The sequence below is a fragment of the Panulirus ornatus genome, chromosome 15 (assembly GCF_036320965.1).
Source record: "Panulirus ornatus isolate Po-2019 chromosome 15, ASM3632096v1, whole genome shotgun sequence".
Classification (NCBI taxonomy): Eukaryota; Metazoa; Arthropoda; class Malacostraca; order Decapoda; family Palinuridae; genus Panulirus; species Panulirus ornatus.
In genome coordinates, this window is record NC_092238.1 from 24,726,903 (window position 1) to 24,745,796 (window position 18,894).

At 40.1% G+C, this 18,894-nt stretch overlaps 2 protein-coding genes across 12 annotated transcripts in view; both read left to right on the top strand.

Moving 5' to 3' along the window:
* The window catches only part of LOC139753772 (reticulon-4-interacting protein 1 homolog, mitochondrial-like), a 44,709-nt gene extending 33,321 nt beyond the window's left edge, over positions 1-11,388 (top strand). For 3 of the 5 annotated variants that reach the window (XM_071670609.1, XM_071670610.1, XM_071670611.1), the window contains exons 9-11: positions 3,192-3,317; positions 5,944-6,089; positions 11,216-11,388. In XM_071670609.1, the coding sequence (XP_071526710.1) occupies positions 3,192-3,317; positions 5,944-6,054 (237 nt within the window). In that variant the 3' untranslated portion in view covers positions 6,055-6,089; positions 11,216-11,388. Of the gene's footprint in view, positions 1-3,191; positions 3,318-5,943; positions 6,090-6,219; positions 6,354-11,215 lie in introns of all 5 variants that reach the window. The other 2 variants (XR_011713760.1, XR_011713761.1) reach the window with 1 other exon arrangement.
* Positions 11,389-12,697: 1,309 nt separating this feature from the next.
* Positions 12,698-18,894, top strand: part of CngB (Cyclic nucleotide-gated ion channel subunit B) — an 81,263-nt gene continuing 75,066 nt past the window's right edge. For 2 of the 7 annotated variants that reach the window (XM_071670613.1, XM_071670614.1), the window contains exons 1-3: positions 14,287-14,872; positions 15,551-15,745; positions 17,220-17,656. In XM_071670613.1, coding sequence (XP_071526714.1) covers positions 14,842-14,872; positions 15,551-15,745; positions 17,220-17,656 — 663 coding nt within the window. In that variant the 5' untranslated portion in view covers positions 14,287-14,841. Of the gene's footprint in view, positions 13,034-14,285; positions 14,873-15,532; positions 15,746-17,219; positions 17,657-18,894 lie in introns of those variants that run through there. The other 5 variants (XM_071670618.1, XM_071670619.1, XM_071670616.1 and 2 more) reach the window with 4 other exon arrangements.

Below are 18,894 nucleotides of genomic sequence, written 5' to 3' on the forward strand. Positions count from 1 at the left end.
ATCAAACCACCTCACACCACACATTGTCCTCAAACATCTCATTTCCAGCACATCCATCCTCCTGCACACAACTCTATCCATAGCCCACGCCTCGCAGCCATACAACATTGTTGGAACTACTATTCCTTCAAACATACCCATTTTTGCTTTCCGGGATAATGTTCTCGACTTCCACACATTTTTCAAGGCTCCCAAAATTTTCGCCCCCTCCCCCACCCTATGATCCACTTCCGCTTCCATGGTTCCATCCGCTGACAGATCCACTCCCAGATATCTAAAACACTTCACTTCCTCCAGTTTTTCTCCATTCAAACTCACCTCCCAATTGACTTGACCCTCAACCCTACTGTACCTAATAACCTTGCTCTTATTCACATTTACTCTTAACTTTCTTCTTCCACACACTTTACCAAACTCAGTCACCAGCTTCTGCAGTTTCTCACATGAATCCGCCACCAGCGCTGTATCATCAGCGAACAACAACTGACTCACTTCCCAAGCTCTCTCATGCCCAACAGACTTCATACTTGCCCCTCTTTCCAAGACTCTTGCATTTACCTCCCTAACAACCCCATCCATAAACAAATTAAACAACCATGGAGACATCACACACCCCTGCCGCAAACCTACATTCACTGAGAACCAATCACTTTCCTCTCTTCCTACACGTACACACGCCTTACATCCTCGATAAAAACTTTTCACTGCTTCTAACAACTTGCCTCCCACACCATATATTCTTAATACCTTCCACAGAGCATCTCTATCAACTCTATCATATGCCTTCTCCAGATCCATAAATGCTACATACAAATCCATTTGCTTTTCTAAGTATTTCTCACATACATTCTTCAAAGCAAACACCTGATCCACACATCCTCTACCACTTCTGAAACCACACTGCTCTTCCCCAATCTGATGCTCTGTACATGCCTTCACCCTCTCAATCAACACCCTCCCATATAATTTACCAGGAATACTCAACAAACTTATACCTCTGTAATTTGAGCACTCACTCTTATCCCCTTTGCCTTTGTACAATGGCACTATGCACGCATTCCGCCAATCCTCAGGCACCTCACCATGAGTCATACATACATTAAATAACCTTACCAACCAGTCAACAATACAGTCACCCCCTTTTTTAATAAATTCCACTGCAATACCATCCAAACCTGCTGCCTTGCCGGCTTTCATCTTCCGCAAAGCTTTTACTACCTCTTCTCTGTTTACCAAATCATTTTCCCTAACCCTCTCACTTTGCACACCACCTCGACCCAAACACCCTATATCTGCCACTCTGTCATCAGACACATTCAACAACCCTTCAAAATACTCATTCCATCTCCTTCTCACATCACCACTACTTGTCAATGTGCTGAGAGGTGCAACTGGAGGGATGTCTGATCATTATCTTGTGGAGGCTAAGGTGAAGATTAGTATGGGTTTTCAGAAAAGAAGAGTGAGTGTTGGGGTGAAGAAGGTGGTGAGAGTAAGTGAGCTTGGGAAGGAGACCTGTGTGAAGAAGCATCAGGAGAGACTGTGTACAGAATGGAAAAAGGTGAGAACAATGGAAGTAAGGGGAGTGGGGGAGGAATGGGATGTATTTAGGGAATCAGTGATGGATTGCGCAAAAGATGCTTGTGGCATGAGAAGAGTGGGAGGTGGGCTGTTTAGAAAGGGTAGTGAGTGGTGGGATGAAGAAGTAAGAGTATTAGTGAAAGAGAAGAGAGAGGCATTTGGACGATTTTTGCAGGGAAAAAATGCAATTGAGTGGGAGAAGTATAAAAGAAAGAGACAGGAGGTCAAGAGAAAGGTGCAAGAGGTGAAAAAAAGGGCAAATGAGAGTTGGGGTGAGAGACTATCAGTAAATTTTAGAGAGAATAAAAAGATGTTCTGGAAGGAGGTAAATAGGGTGCGTAAGACAAGGGAGCAAATGGGAACTTCAGTGAAGGGCGTAAATGGGGAGGTGATATATATATATATATATATATATATATATATATATATATATATATATATATATATATATATATATATATTATTTTTATTTTATTATACTTTGTCGCTGTCTCCCGCGTTTGCGAGGTAGCGTATATATATATATATATATATATATATATATATATATATATATATATATATATATATATTGTCTTTGCTCAGTTCACCCTCAACAGCTGACATCCTAACCCAAAGACATTTCTTCCTGCTCTCACATGAAGTGCAGCCTTGGGCTGTCCTCAGTCACTGTACTAGAGAGTTTATAAAACCCAGACATTTTACACATTCTCACACATTTGCTTTAAAGGCTAGGTAGGGTTAAACCCTGGTATCACTTCCTGACTATTAATGCAAGGCAGTTGCATTAACCCGAATCCTGGATCATAATGTATATCTGTCCACTGTACCAAACACCCATCAGCAGAAAGACTACTCTGTCAGATGTAGCAGCTGCCTTTAGTGATATCACCTGTATTGCATATCCCTTCCCTCCATGAAGGATGGCACAGAGCTCAGGACATGCTGCAGCTACTCATACACAAATGGGCAAAGCATTCTCCCAAACCTTCACACTCTTAGTTCAAACACCCAGTATGTACCAGCATTAAAAACAGACAGAGAAGTACTCATCCTACTCCAAGAACATAATACACACACAACCCCCATCCAAGAAACCAAACTTACATCCAGTTCTAACTTTCCTTCCTCCTATAACTACACAGCTCCTTTACAGAACAGACAAGACCGAGGAGGAGAATGTAGCACAGTGAGGGTCTGGCCCTAGGGGCAAATCATAATTTGGTGTCCCCCCAAAAAGAAAAACTACTCTCTTACTTTCCAACTTTAAATCTTCTGTCATGCATAACATAAACATTAAACATTTTCATGAGCCATGGTTTTATGGGAATAGCTTAATTGTGGGTGAACTGATTGCTAATGTGACGACCTCAAAACCAGTGCCTGGGGGGGGGAATGCCCCTCCTTGTGCCCTTTTACTATACCACTGAATAGGATTTATAAAACTTATACATCACAACATTCCATTCACCAGCACATTTCAGCCCTAAATGAGTCACAAACAATAACATTAACCTTGAAGTACCATCCTTAGAAATAAAACTTTTGGCAGTTTTCTTATAGTTTTTTAGATGTATTCTCCAATAAGATTTTTTGTACAATTGTTCCAGAGTACGAGACAAGTTTTGTCTAAGAATGCAGCTACCTTGTCAGAAGGTCGAACATACAAGTGGGCCTTTTATATGCCAAACCCTTGGGCCCTCAAACAAATCACAAAAATGTTGGCAAACAAAAAGGTAATGATGAGAGTTGTGTATTTTATTTGTAAACTTTTGACTGGCATTACTTTCATGAAAGTAGTGGTTTCAGGGCATTACATATGACAGCTAGAGAATGGATGTAAGTGGATGCAGCCTTTCTTTATCTGTTCTTAGTACTACCTTGCTAACATGGGAAACAGTGATCAAGAGTGAAAGAAAAAATATATATATTCTGTCTGTCTTAATCTCTAAAGTCTCATTTTCCCCTTAGGGTATAGCCGTGACAAAAGAGTTTTGTCTGCACATTGTAAAAAACTTTCCTTGCATGCTCCAATCCCTTCATACTTTCAGAAGTCCTCTTCCCATCATATTCCCTCACGTTCCCAGTCTTCTCCTCCCTATGTGTCCACTTTGCTCTGGTATTTTACCTTTACCAGCCTATCACCATGCATCCCCTCATTATAACTGTTGAAAGTTAATCTTTGTAGCCCACTCCCTAATACCATTTTCCAAATCTTTTCCTCTCTCTGACACTCACATGTTCCATATGGGATGTGGGATTCTCTGATGATGATACTACCTCATAGAAGGTGACTTTTCACTTGCCGCATAACCACAGGCAGGTGGAGTCTGGTATCACCTATTTTTCTTTATTTCTTCTTCATGCTTGATCAGCTTTTCTTATATAGAGATAGTGCCAGTATTAGACAAATGGCCTTTTTTGCTCACATCCACTCTCCAACTGTCATATTTAATGCAAAAAAACCAGAGCCCTCCCCCAATCCACAGCCAAGGCACACATACCTTTCCATAGTTTCCCCTGACTGCTACGTGTGCCCTGGTTCAGCCTGTTGACAGCTCCTTGCTCCATGTACACCACATTGCTGCAGTTTGCTTTACCCCTTGGACATCTCCTCTGACCCAGGTAGTTGTCTTTTCTTTCTGCCTCACTCACATGTGGACTGCTGGCATTCTGTCCACAAACATGTAATCTCTCCTTATCACACAAAACACTTGACAGCCCATGATTCCTCTTCTGTACTTTTTCATCTAGGGCCATGCCTCGCATCAATGCAACACTATCAAACATACTCATCTTTGCCCTTACAGACAGTTACCTCTCTTTCCATACAATCCACAATGTGCGAAGGACCTTCGTCCACTCAACCAATCTCTGGCTGACTTCAGCTCCTGTGGTTCCATTTGCTGCCATGTCCACTCCCTGGTAGAAGGAAGGAGTGAAAAATGTTAATTTGAGAGGAGTAATGATAATGGCAAATTTGAAAAGATGTGCTGTGAGTATTGCACAGTGTGATGACATTCAGGAGATTGCATGTTGGACATAGATACTACTTTATAGATAGAATTTTTTTTTTTTTTTTTTTTTTTTTGCTTTGTCGCTGTCTCCTGCGTTTGCGAGGTAGCGCAAGGAAACAGACGAAAGAAATGGCCCAACCCATTCCCATACACATGTATATACATACCATACGTCCACACACGCAAATATACATACCTACACAGCTTTCCATGGTTTACCCCAGACGCTTCACATGCCCTGATTCAATCCGCTGACAGCACGTCAACCCCGGTATACCACATCGATCCAATTCACTCTATTCCTTGCCCTCCTTTCACCCTCCTGCATGTTCAGGCCCCGATCACACAAAATCTTTTTCACTCCATCTTTCCACCTCCAATTTGGTCTCCCACTTCTCCTCGTTCCCTCCACCTCCGACACATATATCCTCTTGGTCAATCTTTCCTCACTCATTCTCTCCACGTGCCCAAACCATTTGAAAACACCCTCTTCTGCTCTCTCAACCACGCTCTTTTTATTTCCACACATCTCTCTTACCCTTACGTTACTTACTCGATCAAACCACCTCACACCACACAGTGTCCTCAAACATCTCATTTCCAGCACATCCATCCTCCTGCGCACAACTCTATCCAAAGCCCACGCCTCGCAACCATACAACATTGTTGGAATCACTATTCCTTCAAACATACCCATTTTTGCTTTCCGAGATAATGTTCTCGACTTCCACACATTCTTCAAGGCTCCCAGGATTTTCGCCCCCTCCCCCACCCTATGACCCACTTCCGCTTCCATGGTTCCATCCGCTGCCAGATCCCCTCCCAGATATCTAAAACACTTTACTTCCTCCAGTTTTTCTCCATTCAAACTTACCTCTCAATTGACTTGACCCTCAACCCTACTGTACCTAATAGCCTTGCTCTTATTCACATTTACTCTTAACTTTCTTCTTTCACACACTTTACCAAACTCAGTCACCAGCTTCTGCAGTTTCTCACATGAATCAGCCACCAGCGCTGTATCATCAGCGAACAACAACTGACTCACTCCCCAAGCTCTCTCATCCCCAACAGACTTCATACATGCCCCTCTTTCCAAAACTCTTGCATTCACCTCCCTAACAACCCCATCCATAAACAAATTAAACAACCATGGAGACATCACACACCCCTGCCGCAAACCTACATTCACTGAGAACCAATCACTTTCCTCTCTTCCTACACGTACACATGCCTTACATCCTCGATAAAAACTTTTCACTGCTTCTAACAACTTGCCTCCCACACCATATATTCTATTAAGATAGAAATTATTAACTGAATTTCAGTTTTTCGTCCATTTCAGATTCGACCAGTGATTGATAAAGTTTTTTCATTTACTGAGACACCAGAAGCATATCGTTATGTTCTAGATGGTAATGCCAGAGGAAAAACTGTTATCAGCATCTCACAGTAAACTGGAGCAGGACGAGGTCATGTGTTTTGTAGATTGTAAGTTATAACATTGCTTTTGTTGTGAAAGATGAGAGATAATAATGAATATAATTGTCTGCCTGTAATGAAACTGTTCCTACTATGTTATCCATGATGGGAAATACATAACAGAAGTGATTGTTCGTAGGTAGTAGTTGGTAGGCAGCTATCATCCAGGGATTACATTTCCAGTACTACCTGCCTGGGAATCGGGAAGGTTAGAGATGGCTGTTTAGTGAGACAGCACTTCAGTGGTTGTCAAGTTGCTCTCCCCTGACCCAGGTAGCTGTCTTTCCCTTCTGCCGTATCCACATGTGGACTGCTGGCATTCCAACATACAAGCTCTCCTTGTCACAGATAATACTTGATAACATTCAACTTGCACAGCTCATTCTTTGTAACTCTTGATTTTTCTTGTGAGCATTGTATGATAGCCTTGCCTTTTGGAAAAATGGTATGAGCAATAGTTAGAAGTACTAGGTTGGAAAAGTTGGCAGGAGCATTAGTTACAAACTTTGAGTAGAAGTAATTGGTGGGAATATTAGGGGTGAGGATTAAGTAGCAATAATAGTTGGAACCTTAGTTAGACACATTAGGTAGTACTTTGTTGGAACATTAGGTAAGAGCCTCTAAAAACATTGCACTAGTGTTGCCCTGTGCCAGTGACTGTTAAGGCTTAAAAATTTGTGCTGGGGTTCATTAATTATGGAGACTCTTTTGCCTTGGTCACCCCCTTGAGGGAGTTCCTGAAAGGAACAGGCATGAGAGATATGGAGAGACAAGTGATAATTAAAAAAGTGCGCCTCTTCTGTGTTAAACAAAAAGATAGCATGCAGGATATTTCATCATTCATAATTGCTATATTTGTACCTAGGCCCTTATGGTGCTGTTTGATCTCAGACTACATAGCATCAAACTAATGCAAGCACAATATCAACAGAGTGAAGTATGATTCCCAAACATAAACATGTTTCCCATGATGTTCACAAGGGTTATGCCCCTTTGAAACCTTGCTTATGGCAAGGCATTAATTTAGTGGCCAGAAAGGGGTTGGGGCAGAAATTTGGAGAATGACTCATACCTATTTGTCAAGATGTCAGTTGGTTTAAAGAATGATCTCCTCTGAGGATGCCTTTTTTCTGTAGGTATTTACAGATTTCCTATTTGTTTCTTTATTCATAGACCCTTAGACTGCAGCATATGTCTGAAATGAAGCTCATACAGGATGTAGAAAGTAAGATAATATAGAGTCCCCTACAACATCTCTATTGTTTGTTACTGAAGAAAATATCCAAAGAAAGTATAATTCTTTCTTCTATTTTGGTGTAAGGGGGGTGTTAAGCTTATGGGAGAGAGGGCCCTGTGTCGCAGTATGGATGCTTCTTTTTTCACATAAGATGATTATGGAGTTTTCCTTTGTGTGATTTCTGTCTACATATGCCTAAAAAAAATTCATACAGTAATTCAAATTTCTCCAGAAGTGTTTCATTTCATCCTTACCTCACACAGTGTTCATATTCACTAGCACATGCTTACATACCTGTGCATACTTCACAACTCCAGTCTCTCCTTTAAACCACATTATTCTTGATCCATTCTGTCCATGCTCTATGACACCCTCCTGTACTTTCATTGATAGCACAATTGCACATCCTTCTTTCCCTCTTCGCTGATAATTTTCATTCATTCCTGTCCATGCCACTCCTTCCATCCCCCCCACGACTTGCATTCACTGTTTTCATTTTCACTCCATACACCCTACCCAAGGATATGGGTTATCCCAATCCCCAGCATCCACAAGCTCCCTCCTTTTACCCTCACAGTCATTACATTAAGCTTCAGAGGTATCACCCTCAGTTGCTTATCCCTTTTACTCTCTGGCATAACTGGTGGACTCCAGTGCTGCTCATGCCACATATTGTCCTTAAACATTTCATTTCCATTGCATCAACCCTCCTGTGCACATCTTCATCTATAGCCCATGCCTTGCATCCATACACCGTTGTTAAGACTATTATACCTTCAAACATACTCAATTTTGCCCTCCCTGATAACAGCCTCTCTTTCTTTACATTCCTCGATGCTCTTACAACCTTTAACCTCTTACTTAACCTGTAACTCATTTCTGCATCTGTGATTCATCCACTGCCATGTCCACTCCCAGGTATCTAAAACACTAAATTTCTTCTGATATTTTTGTGTGCTGGCAAGAATCAAAATAGCTTTCAAGTATACAGATAACAATACATTTAGCAAGCTATTCGTATTCTAGGTAAGGCCAAAACCAGAATATACCTGAAGAGGCAGGAAGTACTCATAGAGAAGGAACAAAAGAGGGCATCAAAGATTGTTTCAGAAAAAAAGCTTAGCTACAGCAAAGGGCTGGAGGCTGTAAATTAGCTAAACTTAGATGAGAGGAGTGAGGGATGACTTGATTGCACCCTTTGAGATTTTATAAGAGATTGATGGTGTGGACAGTGAATAGTTCTTTGAGAGATGTAGACATAAAGCAACTAGAAGACATAATATGAAAGTGAGTGAGAACCTTATTGATATGAGTGTAAAGATATACTTTCATAGTGTAAACTGGTGGCTGAATGGAACAGTGACTGAGAACATAGCAAATGCAGACAACATACATATATATAAGAGGTTGTATATAAGTAGAGAATGTTCCTGAGATGGGGCTTCATAAATGTAAAACTCACTCCCAGTACAGTACAAATAGGTAATTACATTGTAGGAATTGCACTGAAATGTTTAGGATGGATTTTTCATGCATTACTTTGCTGTGATTGTCAGGAAATAAAGAGAGATATATAGGTAGATTATTGCATGACAGCTAGAGACTGAGTGTGAATGAATGGGGCCTTTGTTGTCTTTTCCTAGCGCTACCTCGCACACATGAGGGAGGAGGGGGATGTTATTCCATGTGTGGCAAGGTGGCGATGGGAATGAACAAAGGCAGACAGTGTGAATTGTGTGCATGTGTATATATGTATGTGTCTGTGTGTGTAAATATATGTGTACATTGAGATGTATGGGTATGTATATTTGCGTGTGTGGATGTGTATGTATATACATGTGTATCGGGGTGGGTTGGGCCATTTCTTTTGTCTGTTTCCTTGCGCTACCTCGCAAACGCGGGAGACAGCGACAAAGCAAAAAAAAAAAAAAAAATGTATGTGAGAAATACTTAGAAAAGCAAATGGATTTGTATGTAGCATTTATGGATCTGGAGAAGGCATATGATAGAGTTGATAGAGATGCTCTGTGGAAGGTATTAAGAATATATGGTGTGGGAGGAAAGTTGTTAGAAGCAGTGAAAAGTTTTTATCGAGGATGTAAGGCATGTGTACGTGTAGGAAGAGAGGAAAGTGATTGGTTCTCAGTGAATGTAGGTTTGCGGCAGGGGTGTGTGATGTCTCCATGGTTGTTTAATTTGTTTATGGATGGGGTTGTTAGGGAGGTAAATGCAAGAGTTTTGGAAAGAGGGGCAAGTATGAAGTCTGTTGGGGATGAGAGAGCTTGGGAAGTGAGTCAGTTGTTGTTCGCTGATGATACAGCGCTGGTGGCTGATTCATGTGAGAAACTGCAGAAGCTGGTGACTGAGTTTGGAAAAGTGTGTGGAAGAAGAAAGTTAAGAGTAAATGTGAATAAGAGCAGGTTATTAGGTACAGTAGGGTTGAGGGTCAAGTCAATTGGGAGGTGAGTTTGAATGGAGAAAAACTGGAGGAAGTGAAGTGTTTTAGATATCTGGGAGTGGATCTGGCAGCGGATGGAACCATGGAAGCGGAAGTGGATCATAGGGTGGGGGAGGGGGCGAAAATCCTGGGGGCCTTGAAGAATGTGTGGAAGTCGAGAACATAATCTCGGAAAGCAAAAATGGGTATGTTTGAAGGAATAGTGGTTCCAACAATGTTGTATGGTTGCGAGGCGTGGGCTATGGATAGAGTTGTGCGCAGGAGGATGGATGTGCTGGAAATGAGATGTTTGAGGACAATGTGTGGTGTGAGGTGGTTTGATCGAGTGAGTAACGTAAGGGTAAGAGAGATGTGTGGAAATAAAAAGAGCGTGGTTGAGAGAGCAGAAGAGGGTGTTTTGAAGTGGTTTGGGCACATGGAGAGGATGAGTGAGGAAAGATTGACCAAGAGGATATATGTGTCGGAGGTGGAGGGAACAAGAAGAAGAGGGAGACCAAATTGGAGGTGGAAAGATGGAGTGAAAAAGATTTTGTGTGATCGGGGCCTGAACATGCAGGAGGGTGAAAGGAGGGCAAGGAATAGAGTGAATTGGAGCGATGTGGTATACCGGGGTTGACGTGCTGTCAGTGGATTGAATCAAGGCATGTGAAGCGTCTGGGGTAAACCATGGAAAGCTGTGTAGGTATGTATATTTGCGTGTGTGGACGTATGTATATACATGTGTATGGGGGGGGGGGGTTGGGCCATTTCTTTCGTCTGTTTCCTTGCGCTACCTCGCAAACGCGGGAGACAGCGACAAAGTATAATAAAAAAAAAAATATAGGTAGATAGATTACAGTTATTATATTATTAACTTTCTAAAATGGGAAACAGAAGATTACAGTTATATGTTAGAAAAACTTTAGAAGTATTTATATTAAAATTTTAAGCATAAGACTGAGTTAGTTTCTTTTTAGAGGAAGAATCACCAGTAGAATCACCTTAGTTATCAAAGATTTTACTGTTTTCAGTCCATAGGCTAGTCTGCAGACTAACATTATGCACCAAGTATTTTCATTCATTCCTCAGCTGATGTTCTTGATTGATCCTGAAGCCTTTGCTGGTTCTGGGTTTGTGCTACCTGACTGTGCTTATAAAGAGAGTTAGAAAATTTCAAATCTTTGTGAAGTCACAAGTGGGCAGTGGAAAGTAAAGATCAATAGTGAACAGATTCTTTTAAAGAAAGGGAGAGAGAATAGAAACAGTTTTTTGATATTATGATGATGAATAATCCATGGATTTAATAGAATAATAAACCAATCTTTGTACACCCCTTCACTATTTTTCTTAGGCACTTAACTCTTTTTCCACGATTAGTTTTGGAGCATGAGATGCTTATCTATTTTACATTATTAGTTTTGAAGCATGAGATGTTGAGGTTTGTTTTATACTTTGTTTCAGAGTGCTGGGAGTCTTATTCAGTCTCCAAGATTTGTTCTTCAGCTGTTAATTACCTTGTTTCTGAATTAGATCAATAGCTTGGTCATAGTTGTCATTGTTGAAGTTTGTAAGCACAATGTATGTTCCTCAAATTGTAAAAAGTTGTAAATAAAATGTAAATCAGTATAACTTCAGATCAGTTTATGTATCTTTTCCTGCTTGATATGAAATTATGATAGGAATTACTGTTGTGCCTCAGGAAAAATTGAAATATGGACTTCCAGACTTATTTCACACATATTCATTATGCTGCACAGGTTGTGTAAAAATACATACAAGTAGAATCATTGTACAAAAAGGGGGGTTGCGTATGAACCATGGAACTGAACCTTAGATGCCACATTAATATATATAAAATCTTTGTGTCATTCTATCCACATCCTTACTCTGCCTACACCATCACCTTACCCACACCATCGCCTTATCCACTCCATCACTTTACCCACACTGCCATGCATTTACTTTCATCCTGCCCACATCCTCAACTAACTCATATCCTCTCCCTGCACATATCCTTACCATGCTCACATACTCCCATCCATATCCTTACACTGCTCACATCCTCACCCTTTCCACATTAACGCTGTCGAGGTCCTCAACTGCCAACATTCTCACCTAGACAACACTCATCCAACCCAGTGATTTGCTACGATATCACCGGCTACTTTATTGTGCACCCCATGCTAATCCCGTGAGCGACATCGCAAAATGTATACTGAAGTGACAAGCAGTATTGTTAGACCCCAGTGGACAGTTTTTTCCTTACATTATGAAATTGGTTCATTACATAAGCTACATAACTTACATTACATAGTCTTTCGTAGGTTAAATTTCACGTTCAGCTTCTGAATTTTTACTTCTTATATATATTAGATTTTTTTTTTTTTTACAAATAGTTGGCCTATGCACTTTATTGCAAATAGCTATGGTAGAATGATATGATAGTATGACTTGGGAACCACCACCACATTATATCTGTCAATACAAACATTTGCCTTGATATAATAATTCCATGTGTAATAAACTTTAACCCTTATATACTCGAGTTAATTTGTTAACAAATCTAGTGTCAACAAACTTTAGACAACTTTCTGGAGTTCCATAACCATTTCTGAGATACTAACATAACTAGTCTTACGTTACATTCTAATAGAACAAAGCTCTTCATCTAGCCATACCCCCTCGTCACTTTGCCGTTCTTCCCTTGCCCTAACATCATCATCACCCTGTGATATCACAGCCCATTCACCCGACTCATCCTCTCTATAACCTACACTTTTATCCCATCCAGGTCTTTCTCTATGACCTCACCCTGACAAATACATCGTCGTAATAACTCAGTACTTATTACGACCGATGGCATCTGGGTTTACTACAATATAAACTTATAAAAAAGACAAATGGCTAACCTGCATCTCGTGAGGTTACCATAGCAACGGCGTGTTCAGGAACGTCGCTCATTCCTCTTTATAGTCCATTAAATTACCCAATGAAAGCCATTTATCGAATATTTGAAAATTTCAATTGATGTTACATAATGTTGAATTCATCAATCTGTCTAGTGAAGGCAATTAGAGACCGTACTGTTATCATTATAAAAAGATGTCTCTATTGCAGTGTTATTACACCTAACGATTGAGAAGCCAAGGAATGGCTGGCGCCGAGCTGTTTTGACCGAACGCGCTTCGACCACCAAGTGATGAAGTAATAGGGACCAGAAGGAGGAAGCTGAGGAAGTTCTATTCCAGGAAGAGCGTTAGTACATCATCTACATATGAGGTAGGCAGAAAGCTTCCCATCACACAAGAGAAGCAGGTAGTGAGTGGATAGGGTTGGAAGAGTGTCTCACCAGCGTCAGGATGAAGATGTTGGCTACGAAGTTTACTTGCGAAAATTAAACATGCAGAATGACATGGACAGATTGATGTTAAGCAGATTATCTTCGTATATACAGAGTATAAGAGAATCTAGTAAGTGTAGAACTTGTGGATCTGATATTGATCCATCCATTCTCACCAAACCTTGTCGACCTAACTAGCTTTTGTTTTAAGTTTTACGTCCATGGTAATTTTTGTTAAAAAGTGCATTACGCATGTGTCATGTAACTGCCTCGGTAATTGGCTATTAAGTACTAGTGACCATCCCTTATAATTGAACATATGGTGGGTCCAGCAGTGCTGTTAGCGGACATTATATGGCAGTAGTCCTGCTGGGAACATGGCCAGCATTTTGGTTGCAAAAATATTGACTCGGACATTTCTTGCAATAGCGTTAGAGTCGATTAAAAGGAAAATATATATATATATATATATATATATATATATATATATATATATATATATATATATATATATATAGTGTTTATTTTAGTCACGTGAATAAACAGGACTTCAGATTACAATCGATATTATAGTTTGCACGCTCCCTTGCTTTATGTTGCGGGCATCTTGAAGAAAAAAACTTATTGATGCCTAACAAGCGTTTTACATCTCGGAGGTAACAGCTGATTTTATGGCAAGTGATGCGATAATGTTGAGGGACTCCGGACGGTCGCATTGTGTGTAGCAACAGGTGATCATGGTCAGCGGGTAGCAAGGAAACACAGAGAGACACATTGTTCTGGTTAGAGTCTACCAATTCACGGACTGAAAGATTCTAATGGTAAGCATAAACACTAAATTCACATTAGTTTTTGCATTAGTCTTGCTGTTATCATGTGTGAGTTCAAGGATGGCATCAATTAATTTTCATATTGCTTATATTGGGATTGTTTATTTCATTTGTGTTCAGATATACCATTTGTAGGTATCAAACGTATTCTTTATTAGTGCATGTGACCTGGTGGTAACAACGATGACAAGTTGAGCTGTCTTACTAATAACGTGATCAGCATACGGTAATTACATAAAGTAAATAAAAAGGTTCCACATGTAAAAAAGGAAAATTAACGTATTCTTATTTATAAATTGTAATTTTCATTGAATGATTATAGAATATACCCCATTCACGCTCAACATCTTGCCCCATGACAAATTCTAAGATTCCACAAGAACCCTGATATTCCAATGTTTAATGTGGCTACATTCATGGGTGTTACTATGTTTTGTTGATTATTTTATGAATTATTTATATAACTATACTTTAACTGCAAAAAAATAGGATACCCACGGCCGCCCATTCACTCACCCAGAGGGCGGAGAAATCAGGCGCTTCCATTATCTCGGGGTTCCGAGCAAGAGAAAATGAAATTTAAAGATATTTAAAAAGTGACCAAACAACAGGAAATGTAAGTAGTTAGAAATACATATATTGATAGTAAATTTTTGTCGTCTTACATGGCGCCCCAGGGCACCCTCGGGACGGCACTTGGGATCATAGATATGTGCCAGTAACCCTGGCAGCCACCTATGCTCATCACTGACCGGTAACGCTAAAGAATTACCAAGGCCACAAAGGGTACTTCTGAGACCCTGCGTGAGCTGCTATTACTTAGGTTGCAATAAAGCTGAATTTCTTGGTGATTTGAGTAGTTAGTAAACTGAGATAACGCCGAGAGCAATAGTGGCGTTAACGTTAGTCAGATTCTTATGACCAGTCGTAAACATGAGAGCACCCAAGGTAGGTAGTTCCTCGTAATGTAATGAAAAATCTTGATTGCAAATAGTTGGTCATCATAGGTGGAACTCTTACTACGTAATGAATCTAACCATTAAACGTTACTTTGGTGTTTGGATATGGTGTACAAACTACCAATTTTACTTCCTGATTAGCTTGTAGTATATCTCCAAACCTGTTTGTATTTCAGACAGCCAGTTTCTTTCCCAATATAGCCATTTTGATGATAGTTATTTTCATGAATAAAGCAAAATAGATTTGGCAGCTGAAAACAGTCAGCTACTTCATACAGAAAACACATATTTGTCACTAAGGGTAATCAGAATTGCTCAGGAGATAACCGAATTTAGTATTAGATCAGACTTTGGTTCAGAAACTACCAATTCCATCTCATGAAACAACTTGCTATTAGGACGGTTAAATTAATCTTGAGAAAGCCATTTTTCAGAATAGTGTGGTCTTTCTTACCATGACAATCATCTGATCAAATTATACTTTTATTGTAGAAGAATTAATTGAAGAATGTGGCATTGATGGAGATAGTTGATCTACTAGAGCTCACCCTTTAACAGCAACTCATGAAATTAGAGTTCATAACCACCAAAAGGTTGTCATCTTATTTTTTATCCAGATTGCTTTCTCTTTTTTTTTTTTTTTATCCAGATTTGCTTTCTCTTTAAGAGATGGCATACCCTGTACGACTTGAGGTGGCCACCTTGGTGGGGGACACTACAACTCGTGAAAACCAGGCTACAGGGCTACGTCAGGCCTCCAGTGCTGGTGTCGGTCTTCCCCAAGTGGCTGACACTACCAATGCAACCAGTAGACAAGCGGTTTTTGTAATAGGAGATTCTGCTAAGCGCCCTAAAACTGCAGGTAAAACCAGTAATGTACTGCATTTCTTTGTGACATTTTAGGAAAGGAAACAGACTTGTCATTTTACCTGTCATGGCTTTGCTTATGTATGCTGAATGAATTGATTGTTTTGAAGTAAGCCATTTCCAAATAATTGGTAATACAAAGTTCATAATTTTTTTCTTTTCTATGGTATGCATGAGATATATTCCGTGGAATATATGAGTCAAACCTTTCCAACCCATGTGATATCTCTTATTATGGCACCAGTCTTAATGAACTGTTTAGATGTGATTGCAGCTGCTCACTCCTTCCAGTCCTGCCCTTGGCCAGTTATTGACCATAACCAGTGTAACAGCATGGACCCATTCCTTTCCAGCCTTTTAGACCTCAAAATTCTCTGGGATTGCATGTTAAGATGTGCTGCTATTAGGCTGGATTTTTTTCACCTCATGGGTTGCTGTCCTTTTCTTTTGTTTTATTTGTAGGTGTTACTGGACTCCACTTGCCTATAAAGTTACATTATAAGTGAAATTTCTCCTTAGATGAGGTTGTATCATTGTTAGTTGATGAAACATAGTGCAGTCTTGTCAGGGATCTTTTACTTCAATGAAGTCCTCCTTGTTCCTGCTACTGAGTGTAGTGCAATCTTGAAGCCCCAGAGCCCCTGATTAAGGAGTCTTGGATTTATATCCCTATAAGACTTCATGTGTGGCAGGGTGGCGACGGGAATGAATGAAGGCAGCAAGTATGAATTATGTACATGTGTAAATATGTATAGGTCTGTGTATATATATATATATATATATATATATATATATATATATATATATATATATATATATATATATACATTGAAATGTATAGGTATGTATTTGTGTGTGTGTGGACGTGTATGTATATGCATGTGAATGTGGGTGGGTGGGCCATTCTTTCGTCTGTTTCCTTGCGCTACCTTGCTAACGCAGGAGACAGCAACAAAGTATAATGAATAAAGTAAAATGAAATAAGGCTTATGTTACCCTTTTTAGATGATGCCCACAATATGTGAATTTTGAGCTTTATAAGGGCTGGAAGGGAATGGGTTGATGATGTCAGCTCGGTTGCAGCTGCTAAGTGGCTGTGGGCAGGCCTGGAATGAATGAGCATTTACAGTAACATATGAGCAAGGGCTAGTGTCTTCTCACTGAAAATCAGGATGGTTGAAAAGTCCTGACTCATATTTTCCCATGTTATATATCTCATTCTCACAGGACCCCTCCTTGGAGAGAAAAGGTTGTTCAGTTTTAAAACCGAAATAGTGCAAAGATTTTGTCACCCTATGTCACCATACAGTGTGTTAACACAGGCTGGATGCCTGTGATGAATGATTTTACTTTTAAGACTTTTACAGTTTTTGATAAGCCATTTTGCGATGAACTTTTGTGCATTTTTTATTGAAGCATTGCTAGAATAATTATTGTGTTTCCTGCATCAATATTTTATGAATTGATAGGTATGTTGGGGTCAGGGCGTGTTGCTCCTATGACCACTACTGACAATTTACGTCCTGGAATAACTGGCCCAGCCTGTTTATGCCCATCACCACGTCCACGCTCCAGCCCACGTATCAGACGACGCCACACCCGTGTCACTCCTTTGCCACCCACTACCCAGCTGCAGCTACCTCCTGATGCCAGGAATACAGCCGAACACACTTACCATAAGGTACCCCACATGTCCCTTAGTGAGGACTGGCAGGGTGCTTGTAACACTTCCCATCCCTCAAAGGTCCCAAAGTGGAAGAGAGATCACCAGAAGCAGTTCCACAAGGGCACCAGCCAGGATGACAATGAGGGGTTATGGCCCAGCTCCTCCTTGGACAGTGGGTTGCTGGACCATGCCCCCACATTCCCCACCAACACTACCTCCTCAGCTATGGCAACTACACAGGTACCTCCAGCCTGGCTTGCTTCACCTCACAGAAGAGTACTAGTATAGGCTTGGAATTCATAGAGATATAGTTAAGGGAGGTTTTTTTTCACATTTTCATATATGGGTATCCACATCTTCAGTATGTTTTATGCTATTGATTTATGTGTTTCACTTGATGAACCATTCAATTTTGTAATCACCTGAGTTTTCACATCCATACCTTTCACCACAGTGCTCTTTCCATCTGTTGGAACTAAAAATATTTGGTCATGATGTCACCATAATTTATATCCCTGAGGATAGGGGAGAAAGATTACTTCCCACATATTCCCTATGTGTTGTAGAAAGCGACTGAAAGGGGTAGGAGTAGAGGGCTGGAAATCCTCCCCTCCAGTTTTTACTTGTCGAAAAGAAGGAACAAAGAAGGAGGCCAAGTTAGGATTTTCCTCACTAAGGCTCCGTCCTTTGTTCTTGGCGCTTCCTTGCTAATGCGGGAAATGGCGAATATGTATGAAAAAAGAATTACCAATATTTATTTTCCACAGCTGATGATATGTATGCTGTCAGCCACTATATTAACAGTACATCATATGTTCATGATAATCCTGAACTGAAGATTTTGTATACTCACAAGACTTGTACGTATAGTACTTCCAGTGACACCTTGTGATTGTACAATCTTATTATTCCTGTCACTGTTGTTCTTCCACTTGCATATTCCCAACTTGTTTATGTATCTTTTATTAAAAATCTTTCAAGGATCTGTTGTAAGTTTACATCAGATATGTGGAACAAGTTAGAATTTGTTTCATAGAACCATCTGCAACTAAGAGGGCTGGGAACGGTGGCCTGGAAATCCTACCCTCATGTAATACTATCCCAAAGAAGGAGCAGAGGAAAGAGCCAAATAAGAATCTTTTTTTCTCCTACAGCTCAGTCATCTGTTTTAGATACTATTTTGCTCGTGTGGGAAATTGCAAACAAGTATGAAAAATGTCTATTTCTTGCGTAGCAACTAATTCAATTCCATTTCTGCTATTTTGCGTAAGTGGGAAATTGCAAACAAGTATAAAAAATGTCCATTTCTTGCATAGCAGCTGATTCAGGTTCCACTTCTGCTTGATTCATTCCCACAAATACTGAGGAGTTGAATGGAGAAGTTAACTTCAAGGGATTTCAACACAAATCGTAAAGACAATTTTTACCTTTTGAATTTCAGAAAATGACCCTCAAAGGTTTTCACCATTTATAAGGGC